This window comes from Pseudorasbora parva, chromosome 4 (genome assembly GCF_024679245.1).
Source record: "Pseudorasbora parva isolate DD20220531a chromosome 4, ASM2467924v1, whole genome shotgun sequence".
Lineage (NCBI taxonomy): Eukaryota > Metazoa > Chordata > Actinopteri > Cypriniformes > Gobionidae > Pseudorasbora > Pseudorasbora parva.
In genome coordinates this window covers 45,839,167-45,852,866 of record NC_090175.1, presented here as the reverse complement: position 1 = coordinate 45,852,866, position 13,700 = coordinate 45,839,167, and the positions used below count along the sequence as shown (strand labels likewise).

The 13,700-nt window shown below is 36.1% G+C and overlaps 1 protein-coding gene across 1 annotated transcript; it reads left to right on the top strand.

The window, feature by feature from the left end:
* The first annotated feature begins 178 nt into the window (after nt 1–178).
* hpf1 (histone PARylation factor 1) lies at nt 179–7,297 on the top strand. The gene is made up of 8 exons (XM_067442799.1): nt 179–298; nt 856–1,030; nt 1,295–1,481; nt 2,289–2,387; nt 2,643–2,793; nt 3,402–3,489; nt 3,670–3,842; nt 6,376–7,297. The coding sequence occupies exons 1-8, from the start codon at nt 257–259 to the stop codon at nt 6,508–6,510; spliced, it is 1,050 nt and encodes a 349-aa protein (XP_067298900.1). The 5' UTR covers nt 179–256; the 3' UTR covers nt 6,511–7,297.
* Nucleotides 7,298–13,700: the final 6,403 nt, after the last annotated feature.

Sequence of the window (13,700 nt, the reverse complement as noted above, 5' to 3'; positions counted from 1 at the left end):
ATGCTATTCAAATAGACAACCAAATTAGCGTTTTATTGCAAATGAATAAATAATACACTGGTTGAGTAAAAAAGTTTATGACTCTATAATAGTCTTATTCATCAGGGGGAAAAAAATACTTGTACATGGGAACAACAAATTTCGAGTCACTACTCTTATTTTGAAATCTGTACCGGATGTTGAGAACTTCAGAACTACTGACCAAACTGACTGCACCGCTTTGCGGAGAGAGGCTGCAGGAGAAAAAACAGCAGGCATGGCGGGGCGCGGGAAAAGAAAACCCAGGTCTTCTCAGCAGGTAGCTACTTCATATAATGTCATTAATGTCGAGTAGTTAGAGTAAAGTGTTCAGGTGTCCTTAACGTTGAGTATTTACTTAGATAGTATGACTGCTCGTTTGTGAAAGATTGACTCGTAAACCTTGTGCATCAACTACACACTTCAGTCATTTTGTTTGCCCAGTCAATCTTTATTAGTGAATATTATAAGTAATTTATAATATTTGTCAAAATGTTCCTGTCTTCAGTGTGCTTTAGCTCCAGTGTGCAGCTTACAAAGACTCAACATATCAATGTCACGTGTTGGTATCATCATTTGCTAAACGATTTATTTATGCATCCTCTTACATTAAGTTAGTTTATTGTGACAGTTTATAGGTGTCCCTTGAATTGTAATGATGACACCTATAAATATGTATCTGCTCCTTGCATATATATTTCCTGTGCTTAACTACTCTGCCCTGGACTGAGTGGGTCTTCATATTTCATAGAAAAGTTATTGTTCTATAGTTTGTATTATTTTATTACTGAAATTATTAGTTCTGCAGTATATCTATTAAAATATTGCCTGTTCCAGACAGAAACATCAAACGGGGAGGTGAAAAAAGCAAAAGAAGAGCAAAGACACGAGAAGCCTGTTGTCGCAGGAGAAATGAGAGAAGAAGTGGAAAGATTGTATAAGCTACGCATGCCTGACGATTTTTTCCAGTTTTGGGAATTTTGCAAGAGTCTCTCTTCCGACTCTCCACAAGGTATCTGTTATATGGATGGAGCCATGCAAATTTTTTTTGCACTATTATCATGCTCTCTTAAAAATAAAGTAGAAAAGCAACAAAAAAAACTATATATATAATATTTTTTTTAATATATATCTTTTTTTCTTAAGTGAATAATATTTAAAAATGATAAAATATTATTATAAATATTTTAAATTGAATATTAATTACAGTTATGTGTTTTAAACGTCTTATTGCACTGATGTTTAATCATTGCTTGTGTTTTTGTGTGCTTTACAGATGCCCTTAAGGAAACACTTGGGCTTCAGCTAGTTGGCCCGTTTGATATCTTGTCCAAAAAATACAAAAACTCGACTTCCTCTCAACCCAACTTTCACCTTCATTGGCGCCATTTTTATGATCCCCCAGAGTTTCAGACAATCATACTGGGCAACGTAGACACCCAGCACCATATGGGCTACTTTAGGTGACTATTTACTTGTGAAAAGGGCTGGGTAGACTAATACAAATTGCATGATATAAAATGTAGTTAGTAATGTAGTCTATTACATTACACATTTAAGGTACTATAATCTGACTACTTTTTTTGATTACTTTTGACCGAAGTTGTCAAAATGAAGCATTACATTGTCCGGGTTTGGATTGGAACTGCAGGAGGTTGATATGAAATGAAATATACTTTATTGTCCCTGATAGGGAAAGTTGTAATGCACTCAATAGCCAGCATTTTTTGACAGAAACTGATACATAAAAAAAAAATGTATACACAATATTCACACACACACCATACACATAAGCATAGTCAACTTCACTAATGCATGTTCAGTAGTCTGATTGACATCGGCACAAAAGACATTTATGAAATAAATTTTGCTTATATTTATGAAAACCTAACAATTAATTAAATTATTGAAAAAGTTCAGTTGTATGATTGATTTAAAAGAACTAAATGTAACAAAATTATTAGGGAGAGTAAATTAATTGTGAATATTTTACTGACATTTTTATGAATATTAAGTAATCAATAAAAAAGTAACTATTGTGAGTTTTTTTAACATGTATTTCATTTTTGGAATCTTAAGTAATCAATTTTACATATAATCAGTTACTACTCAGCACTGCCAGTGAATGACATGTATATTTGTAATTGGGTAAGATTGCAAAAGCTTATTTTGCTAACAAATTAATGTTTCTTTAAATTTATAACATAATTTTAAACATAAAAATTGAGGTGCTTGTTTGATTCTCTAACTGTACTTGTCTCCCTGTTCAGAGATTTACCTGATGATTTACCTGTGTTTATTGGAGAGAATGAAGCCAAGAAGGGCTGTACCATCACACAGATGGGAGACAACATATTTGCAGCAGTTCTGTAAGTGTCTTTTAAAGATAAATAAAGTCAAAGATACAATTAAAATAGATGCTGTTATCATTTCAGGTTTTAAGTTTTCTTTTTTCTTTTTCCTGTCCCATTTTATTAGCTTTGTTGTTTGTTGTTAATGAGCAACAAATTAATTGATTAGAATAAAATAAAAATGTTGAAGTAACAATTATTTAAAATGGGTTATAGCATAATTTGTTTTCATATTTCTTTTTGCACAATCTCTCTCTTGGCACACCAACCTAGGCTGTTTTTGCAGAAGAAAAGAAAGGAGAGGGGACAACAGAAGAATGAAGCTGCTTTGGACAGGTTAGAAGAAAATTTGAAGCGAGAGGCAGAGAGGTTGGATTTGCTTCTGGAGCAGAAAACTAAAGCAATGAAACAAAGAGAGAGAAAGGTATGTTTTATAATGTGAATTAAAATGATTTGACAGAACCACATGTCTTTCTCTCTAAAACTTTAGTGGAGGTAACTGGCATGTTTTGAACTTAAAAGGGAGACTTTGCCCAAAAATGAAAATGTCTCATGTCTTTCCAAACCCATTAAATTTGTTTGTCTTCGAAGCCAAATTAAGAAAGTTTAACTAAATCTGAGATTTTTCCCCCACCATTCAAAGTATGTTAACCCACAACTATGATAGTTCAAATCGTTCATAAAGGATTAGTTCACTTCAAAATGAAAATGTCCTGATAATTTACTCACCCCCATTCCATCCAAGATGTCCATGTCTTTCTTTCTTCAGTGGAAAATACTTTTTTTTTTTGAGAGAGAGAGAAATTTCAGGATTTTTCTCAAGACAATAGACTTTAATGGCAACCAAAATGTTGATGGCCCAAATAAATGCAGTTTTAAAGGGCTTTGGAGGCTTTTAAATCGGTTTATTATAAAACAGTTGTTTCTTCAGAAGATTTTAATTTTTTTTATTTCAGAATTAGCATGTTTAGGTGAACTAAATCCTTAATTTCCAACTGTTGATTGAATTTCCAACATTTTATTTGTCTGCAGGTAGTTACAAAGACATTTCATGGAGCAGGAATCGTGGTTCCAGTGGATAAAAATGATGTTGGATATAGAGAATTGCCAGAAACTGATGGTAAACCTAAATATCTTTTACCTTTTTAATGTGTTGCTTTTTAGTGTTGACTAAAAAAGGCCAGGGTAAGAAATAATGCTGAAGTTGCATTGCATTATGCAACATCAATATAAAAAAACTAATGGAAGACAAAACAATAGACTTCAAATTTCAGTTTCCCTTCATTTTGTTTATCTTTAGCGAGTCTGAAGAAGATTTGCAAAGCGATTGCAGAGGCCAAAGATGATGAGGAGAGGATGAAAGCTTTCGCGCCCATTCAGGAAATGATCACCTTTGTTCAATTTGCCAATGATGAATGTGACTACGGCATGGGCTATGAGCTTGGGATAGATCTGTTCTGTTATGGCTCACGTGTAAGATAAACGCACACATGCATGCAATCAAACGTTCAACACTAAATCCGTGCACACATTTAAGTTACATTTATTATTAAATTATTGTATCTATTCAAAAAGTTAAATATTAATGTAAATTGCATGTAGCTTGAAGTATTTTTCAGTTAATTAAAAAGTACTTTACAGGTAGTGATAATTAAGCACAAAGAAACAAATCACAAGCAATATAACAAAGGACACTTGACTTTTTTTTAGCATGTAATAGTAAAAATTTTAAAAAAAATCAGTATGTCATCAATTTCTTTTTCTTTTTGTTATGTGGATATTATATTTCAGCAGTTATTTTATACTGGATTTACATTGCAAGATGTAATGCAGATATATATATATATATATATATATATATATATATATATATATATAAACGGACTATGTTTACATTAAAGGGGTCATGAATTTAGAAATCTTTTGACATATAAAAGGTTATTGTACTATACACATTTCCTGGTAGTTTCAGAACTGAAATGTTTATTACAAAAACAGTTTTCATTGAAACCAAGGCCCCAAAATGACTTGTTTTGAAATTGGTCTCAGTATGTAAAACTGTGATGATCATTGCCTCTTTAGCCCTGTCCACCATAAATTATTGCCCAAAAGTAAATATGATAGAAACACAGGATTACTCGAGCAATGAAACTAAAGAGATGTCTCTAGGAATGCAGTATGTTTTGCAGTGCCTTCCTTGTTCTAGATCACGTCAGTAAGACAATGTTCGCTTATTTTTAGTGTGGATTCGTTTTTAAACAAGACTCAGTTCGATGTAGGCTTTTCAGGGAGGCTGAAAATAAAAAATGAAGCCGTGTTAACTTTACTGGAGCCGACAATAATGTCTTAACACACAAGTGTGAGTAATAATGTTTTTACCATGCGTCACTATTGATTTGTCTGATCCTTTTAAATGTACTCACTTTTCTGAAAATGATGAACAATGAATATAAGAGTGACTGTGACAAACAGTAAATTAAACAATTAAAACCTTTTTAATTACTATTATGATACTAAAACTACTCTAATACTAATTGTAGTAACTCCAAATACTTACTTTATTTGCCACAAACAAGTCTTGTAAAGCATATGTAATGTGTATAAATGTTTCATAGTTGGCAGATGTTTCAACTATGTAACAAGATGAACACCATTTTTTTAGCATGTTAGTTTCACTAATATAATGTAAATACAATACTATCTTACAAATACATAAAGAAAAATGATGATTGATTACCCCAATGTCACAGACTGGAATGTCCTTGGTATTTGCGGTGCAGGTTTTTGTTGTCTTCTGATTCGGGCAGTCTCTGGCTCAAACATATAGCTGACTTTCTTTGCATGTTTAAAATGATTTTAATATGCAAAACTGTTACCCAGTCATAACTGTGGGTGTTTACTTCCAAGTCTTGAATGCGGCACATTTATCAAAACGTGTGTGTGTTTCAAAGAGAGGGTCAAAAACAGGACAGAAAATAGCTCATTACTTCTAAATTAGGATGGATTTTTTTTAAATGTAAAAATCTTGCTAAACTTGTAAGTGGACATCAAATTAGATTTATTAAAACATCCAGTCCATGACCCCTTTAATGCATTTATTTATTCATTTAAATTTTGGTAACAACAAAAAAAAGTTTACTCGCCTTCCTGACGTTCCAAGCCCATAAGACTTTTGTTCACCTTCGAAACCCAAATGAGGATCTTTATGATGAAATCTGAGATATTTATGCTCCATTGACTGCCTGCACAACTACCACTTTGACACTTCAAAAAATTCATAGAGAGTTTGTAAAACGAATCCATATAAATTGAGTGTTTCAATCCACATTTTCTTAAGAGACCCAATCGCTTTATATGATGAACAGATTGAATTTAGGCTTTTATTCACATGTAAACATCTACACACACTTCAACTGTGGTGAATGGAAGCTCAAGCATAAACAATTGACATGCGAGAACAACAAGGTTTATTCTTGTGTGTTGCGCATCACATTTGAGCTTCTGCAAGGACCAATGAGGCTTGTTCTTGTGCGCCAAGCAAGTATGGTTGAGCTTTTTGTTCGCTGATCAATGTTTGTGAATAAAAACCTAAATTCAATCTGTTCATCATATAAAGTGATCATGTCTTTTCATATGGATTCGTTTTGAGATCTCTTTTTGAAGATTCAAAGTGATAGTTGTGTAGCTGTCTTCAGAGGGACAGAAAGCGCTCAGATTTTATTAACATATCTTCATTTGTGTTTTCAAAGTTGAACGAAAGTCTTACAGGTTTGGAACTACATGAGTGTGAGTAAATGATGATAGAATTTAACAGTTGGGTGAACAATTTTAAAATACCTGCATAGCTATTACCTTTTAATAGCTTTCTGCTTTCCATCCAATGCCGTCTTCGAAGTTGTGTGTCCTTGCACTTTGCGGATGCATTAATAGCCATTTCTGACAGGTTTTCTATGATATAGAGTTCTCCTGGACAGCTGACCAATTGCCTTGTTTTTTCTTTTGGTAGTATTTCAATAAAGTGGTACGTCAGCTGCTGCCAATGGCGTACAATCTGCTGAAGAGAGGTCTGTTTGGAGAGATATTGGAGGCGCACCTCGCCAGTCGTTCCCAGGACAACCTTGACCAGCTCGCTGCTGCCTGACGTATATTGAGAGGATGATAAGCTATTCAGAATGACTTCCTGTAAATGGTGTCGGGGTGGGGTCAGAGATAGATTACACTGCACTAAATTACGCTGTTAGGTACTGCTGCTTCATTGAAAATCCTACAAAGCCCAAGAAAGGTTGGTTTCTTAAACCCGAATTACTCTCACTTTTATAAATTATGTATTGGATCATTATATTTAAGCATTTAAATGGTTTAACTTAAGTCAAATGAATAGGCACATGTTTTTTAGTAACTCTCAGTGCAAACTTCATAATCCTTTTTGGCTGTATTAAAAGTAAAATCAAATCGAGTTTTCCTCTCCAGGTTCTACATCCTGAGAATCAACATTTTGTGAGTAAAACTGTGCCTTTCCAAACCTGATTCTCTTTCATTTACATTATCAGCTTGGTCCAGTAAACCATAAAGAAATGAGTTCCTGCTGCTGAGAGTTCAGTATGTTACCTGCATTATTTCTGCATTGCCATTTAAAATATTTAGCATAACCCAATTGCTTGAGAGCAAAAGGTCTTTCAGTTTATCTGTGCAGTCCTGAGTACTGATCAACAACTTAGCTGTGGTTTCAGATCAGTTTTAAGTTTATTTTTGTGAAAGCAGAACATACTATACATAGAATAAGCGGTTGATTCTTGTTTCTGATTGATAAATTGGTGCTTTCAGTAATCTGTACTGAGAAAATGAATTCTGTTCACAATTGTTATAAATCTGTTATCGTCGTTCAGTACTGTTCCAAAGTAGATGTTTAATAAAGTGTATATTTTTTATGTCCTATCTTTTTTTATTGTCTGTGCTGTGAAAAATTAAATTAAATTGGTTCAGTTCAATCGCTATAATTGTGCTTGCTCTGCAAATATAAAATTGCACTGTTAATATACGTAGTATAGTGCTCAAAAAGCTATTTGGATGCGTGCTATCATTTAAAACAGTATTCAGTTCACATTTAGGCAGATTATTTTAAGTTGATATATGAAGAACCCCGTTCATTTATTTTGTAATTTTATCTATATAATATTCAGCTAAATTAAATTGCCATAATTTTGAGGTACAAAATTACACTAATAAAGCAATACACCATAGCCAATATTCATGTATTAATAATTCCTTTGTTTGTTTTTTCACTCATATGTAAAGCTTATTTTTTACTTGCAAAATGTTTTGTCATTAATATGTAAATTATAACCAAAAATGCAGTTCACTCTTTTCATAGCCTACTTCCCAAATCTATCCATTTGTTTTATGGTAAGTTAACCAGTTAGCATGATTTTGAAGTGTCTTCTTTTTATAGCCTAACGCAATACAGATTGGAGAGACCGGGGCTAGTTATCACTTTTTACTTCGGTAGAAATGTATCTATTTGGCCAGAAAGCTATAATTTCCGCTGATAGTTGATGTTATGTGATAACATGCCCTGCTATTTGGGGTAAGTTGTCACTATGGAAACGTGTCATTAAAAACAGGTAAACAAAAGTTAGCTCTTGGACGTGGTAGCCATATAGAATAACTTATTTGCATATTTATATTTTGCTATGCACGTTTTAGATGCGCCTTAATTGTGTCCAAATACTTTTTGGATCCACTTTGCATTACAGATACAAGCTTTTAAATCATTTTTTTGGTTTTGCCTCGTCATGTGTAAGTGGAGGGTTGGATTATGGAGGAGGGGAGAGAGGAAGAGGGGGAGCACGGGAGGGGGCTACTCAACACGGCGATGAGAACATCGCTCATATTGCGCCTCTCTTACACCATTGTGTATTTATCTCGGGCTTATCGTTAATTACCCGCATTTCTCCTCTATCTCGGTCAGTGTTTCAACACTGCAGCATCGGTGCCTGTGCATGTGAGCAGCGGGAGTGCCGCAGGACACCGCGCGTGAGACCCGCACCATTACGACACAGGACGTTCGCCTGTCTCCCACTCTTAAATACAACCACAACATGTGTCGGAGCTTCAGCCCTCTCATCTGAGGCCGGAGCACAGGTCTCGACAACCGCAGTATCGGGACTGCCAGATACCGTTTCTTGGACATCATCACGCGCTGAGCCTGAATGTCAAAAAGCTCGGCAGAAAGTCAGAGCAGGGGCGGCTCCGTCCGAGACGTGAGGATGGCCTCTTCCAACAATACCTCACCCGAAGGAGGCTCGCCACCCCACCAGAACCGCATCCGCCAGGTCAGTGTGTGCGTGTGTAAAATGAACGAACCATTCCTCTTTCTGGTGTTTAGTATGTGTGGGCGAGCTTGACACCCGTGCTTCGTAGTCTTGTGGTCCATGATGCGGAGGATGAGGCGTTGTCCTGGTTACCGAATCCTTCTTAACCAGTAGCCTACACTATAACAATATAGCCTGTTAGATTTCATCATGGCAGCGTTGCTTTGTAAATACATGGACATCTATCTATCTATCTATCTATCTATCTATCTATCTATCTATCTATCTATCTAATGAAAAAGCTGCAAAATATAGGTTATAGTAAATACATTGTCATAAATTTGATGTAAAAATAGACTACCAGCCAAATTTTACCATAACAAGCCTATTTATAAACCATAGCCAATGTTCATATTTATTAATAAGTAATAATACTATTTAGTTTCCTTTTGGCCTGTAAGGTATTATTTATTTAACTTGCAAAATGTTTTGACTTTAATATAATGTACATTGCAACCATACATTTAAAATTCATACTTTTTTCCTACTTTCCAAAACCATTGTTTATTGTAAGTTATTCCATTGATAGAATTTTGAAGTCGTTTTTTCCCCCCATGTAATGAAGTCGCTTTTCATTTTGGGCCAGCCTATAATACGTGATGCTGTAGTGACCGTGTGTTGACTGCCAGTGAGGTTCATACCTGACAAACTGCTCAGTTAGAGCAGCATTGTTTAGAACCTTAGGGGTCTATGATAATATTGGCATGCTGCCATGTTCAGATTCAATTTATTAGCTGGTGTTTGTAAGCCTGAACTCACAGCTGATGAGCCTTAGAGCTTGTTGAATAAATGTTAAAAAAAAGAATGTCCCCACAGTGTTTTTTCTGTCACGCCCTTTTAAGAGCCCTACAATTACAATCTTACCCTCACTCACCCTGTTCATGCTTACTGCAACCTCACAAGCCAATTCATCAATAAAAACCAGCCAAGTGGCGGCCTGGCTGAGTCATGTAAGACATTAGCTTGTCTGCATGGATGCATAGATGCCCTTCCATGCCACTCAAAGGTATAGCCTGTGATTTGTTGCTCGGAGCTTTCCCGAAGATATTTTCCACCCTATCTTCTTTATTATTTCACTTTTAGAGCTGTCAAGGCTTAGTGCCTGTGGGGGCTTTTTCTTCATGGTCTGTTGAACTACATTTAAACTCTGAGTCTAAATTCGCCTTTCATCTCTCCATTGTGATGTATCCTAAATCGTTCTTCTCAGTGTTTCTGCTCTGACATCATGGTCACACCCAGTGCCAAGTGTTCTTGTAAGATTCATGGTGCAAATGAATCTGTTCAGCCTTGACAATGCTTTGCGCATGTTGTATCGAATATAGATTATATATGATATGGAATATGCACAGCTTAAATAAAATATCCTGTTACCTGTTGTCCATATGCTGAAAGACTGGGCAGAAGTCTTTTTCTAAAGCTATTTCCTGTCAAACACACACTAATGCAGTTTACTATTGGATCCTGAGTTATGATATGAGAGAGTGCTGTCAGGGTCTCTCTGGGTAATTAGATTCTAGTAATGGACCGAGCACTGCAGGCACATACACGCAGGCGTCATCTTATTGCATGAATACCATCTACTGGCACTCCTAGTTTTTGTACACTGGCTAAAACAACATTTGTTTGAATATGTGGAAGTCTAGCAATTCTGCCAATACATAACCTATAATAAATGCAGTATACGCTCTCTGTTTGGATGTACTTACAACAGACAGTTTAGCAAGTAACATTGCATAGTCTAATTCGATTAAAGGGTTAGTTCACCCAAGAATGAAAATTCTGTCACTACGTGCTCACCCTTATATGTTGTTCCAAACTCGTAAGGTTTTCGTTCATCTTCTGAACACAAATGAAGATCTTTTTGATGAAATCTGAGCTTTCTGTCCCTCCATTGACAGCTATGCTACTATTACTTTGATGTTTCAAAAAAATCATAAAAAGATTGTAAAACTAATCCATATGAATTGAGCAGTTTAGTTTTTTGTTTTTTTTTAAGATACTCGATTAATTTATATGACAAACAGTTTGAATTTATGCTTTTATTCACATATAAACATCAGCGAACATATAACAAGCTCAACTGAACCTGCTTGATGCACGAGAATGAACCTCACTGGTTCTTGAGGAAGCTCAAACATGCTGCAGATCACAAGAAAATGAACCTCATTGGTTCTTGCTGAAGCTCAAACGTGCTGCGTATCTCACGAGTTGGAACCTCATTGGTTCTTGAGGAAGCTCAAACGAGCTGCGTATCACATGGGAATGAAACTCATTGATTTTTGCTGAAGCTCAAATGTGCTGTATATCACACAAGAATGAACCTCATTGGTTCTTGAGGAAGCTCAAACGTGCTGCGTATCACATGAGAATGAACCTCATTGGTTCTTAAGGAAGCTCAAACGTGCTGCGTATCACACGAGAATGAACCTCATAGGTTCTTGAGGAAGCTCAAATGAGCTGCGTATCACTAGAATGAACCTCATTGGTTCTTGAGGAAGCTCAAATGAGCTGCGTATCACATGAGAATGAACCTCATTGGTTCTTGAGGAAGCTCAAATGTGCTGCATATCACACGAGAATGAACCTCATTGGTTCTTAAGGAAGCTCAAACGTGCTGCGTATCACATGAGAATGAACCTCATTGGTTCTTGAGGAAGCTCAAATGTGCTGCGTATCACATGAGAATGAACCTCATTGGTTCTTGAGGAAGCTCAAATGTGCTGCGTATCACATGAGAATGAACCTCATTGGTTCTTGAGGAAGCTCAAACGTGCTGCGTATCACATGAGAATGAACCTCATTGGTTCTTGAGGAAGCTCAAACGTGCTGCGTATCTCATGAGAATGAACCTCATTGGTTCTTGAGGAAGCTCAAACGTGCTGAGTATCACATGAGAATGAACCTCATAGGTTCTTGAGGAAGCTCAAATGAGCTGCGTATCACTAGAATGAACCTCATTGGTTCTTGAGGAAGCTCAAATGTACTGCGTATCTCATGAGAATGAACCTCATTGGTTCTTGAGGAAGCTCAAACGTGCTGCGTATCACATGAGAATGAACCTCATAGGTTCTTGAGGAAGCTCAAATGTGCTGCGTATCTCATGAGAATGAACCTCATTGGTTCTTGAGGAAGCTCAAATGTGCTGCGTATCTCATGAGAATGAACCTCATTGGTTCTTGAGGAAGCTCAAACGTGCTGCGTATCACATGAGAATGAACCTCATAGGTTCTTGAGGAAGCTCAAATGTGCTGCGTATCTCATGAGAATGAACCTCATTGGTTCTTGAGGAAGCTCAAATGTGCTGCGTATCTCATGAGAATGAACCTCATTGGTTCTTGAGGAAGCTCAAACGTGCTGCGTATCACATTAGAATGAACCTCATTGGTTCTCGCACATCAAGTGAACATGCTTGAGCTTCCATTTACCACAACTGATGAGTGAGTTGATGAATGTCAATAAAAGCCTCATTTTAATCTGTTCATCATATAAAGTGATTGCGTTTCTTCAGATTAAATCACTCAATTCATGTTTTACGATCTTTGTATGAACTTTTTCAAGCATCAATGTAGTAGTTGCGTAGCTGTCAATGGAGGGACAGAAAGCTCTCAGTTTTCATCAAAAAGATCTTCATTTGTGTTCCAAAGATGAACAAAAGTCTTAGGGGAACTACTTGACATTATTGGATGAACTATCTGCAATCTACTCTTTAATTCTGTGCACCAGCTTCTTAAATGAAGCAGGAAGAATGGCGGTTGGAACAACAGGCCTTCTATGTTATGGTGCTTGTGATGCAGGTCTAAAAATAGGCTTCCATCAGTCTAGTCATTCCTACTGGCACACTAGTTCCCCTCAGGAGTGGGTAGTGTATTTCTACCTGCGGGGCTGGCTGGGCAGGCGGTATCCGACTGCTCTTCGGATGGAAGAGTGGCATAAACATTCCTGTACAGAACAATGTAGTGGATAAAGTGCTTGGTGTTTTGAGTGTGCTTAGGATGTTTAAGCTATTTCTGTGACTAGTAGGCAAATGTTATTTTTTAAGAATATTGCATAAATATACTCAAAGAATGCACCTTTAATAACATGATTATCTTTTGATTGCCAATTAGATTAGATTAGATTCAGGTTTATTGTTATTACACGTACAATGCAACAAAATGTGTTTGGAACAAGCCTTAAAGCCGCAGCTATAAAGAGCCACCACATGCTCTCCAAAAAATAAATAAATGCGGATTAAGAGAACAGGAAGTGGAATCTCATTGGCTCAATATAAAGTCTGGTCCACTTCACAGCTTATTCTGACTAAGAACCTTTGTTTCAGAAGTCGTTTTCCCTTTCCTTTTTATAATAGTTTCATAGCTTATTCTGACTAAGAACCTTTGTTTCAGAAGTCGCTTTCCATTTTCTTTTAATAATAGCGATCTTTTATAGGGTTATAAGCTTTGAATTAAACCAACCAGTTATAAGGTGAAACACAAACTTTGATTTGAAGCAAATGCAATGTTTGAAAAAAGTGTACTTGACAACTTTAAAGGTGCAGTAATCGATTTCTGAGAAACGCTTTTGAAAGTGGATCTTACCGAGCACCATACCACACTTGTCAAGTCACTTTCATTAATATAGCGCTTTATACAATAAAGATTGTTTCAAAGCAGCTGCACAGTGATAAACTGAAAAATTATGCATTTCGGCTGTTGTTCAGCTGTAGTCAGTTCAGTGTTGATTCAGTTCCCTTCAGATCATCAATTAGTAAATGAGTTAGGGTTATTTCATCTATAAAGCTGTTCTGCAAAAAATTGTCATCATCCAGCTTAATTCAGTTCTCGTATATAACAGCATATGTGCAGTCAGATCAAATATTGCTGAATATTAAGTGTCCACAACTAAGCAAGCCAGAGGCGACATTGCCAAGGAACTTAAACTCCATCAGATGGCAGAATGGAGAAGAAAAAAAAACATGGGA

Excerpts from the sequence above, each read along its gene's own strand:
- hpf1 (XM_067442799.1), top strand. The coding sequence starts at position 257 with ATGGCGGGGCGCGGGAAAAGAAAACCCAGGTCTTCTCAGCAG. Across the intron at positions 299-855 it reads AACCCAGGTCTTCTCAGCAG|ACAGAAACATCAAACGGGGA; the intron begins GTAGCTACTTCA and ends TGCCTGTTCCAG. Across the intron at positions 3,843-6,375 it reads TGTTCTGTTATGGCTCACGT|TATTTCAATAAAGTGGTACG; the intron begins GTAAGATAAACG and ends TTCTTTTGGTAG.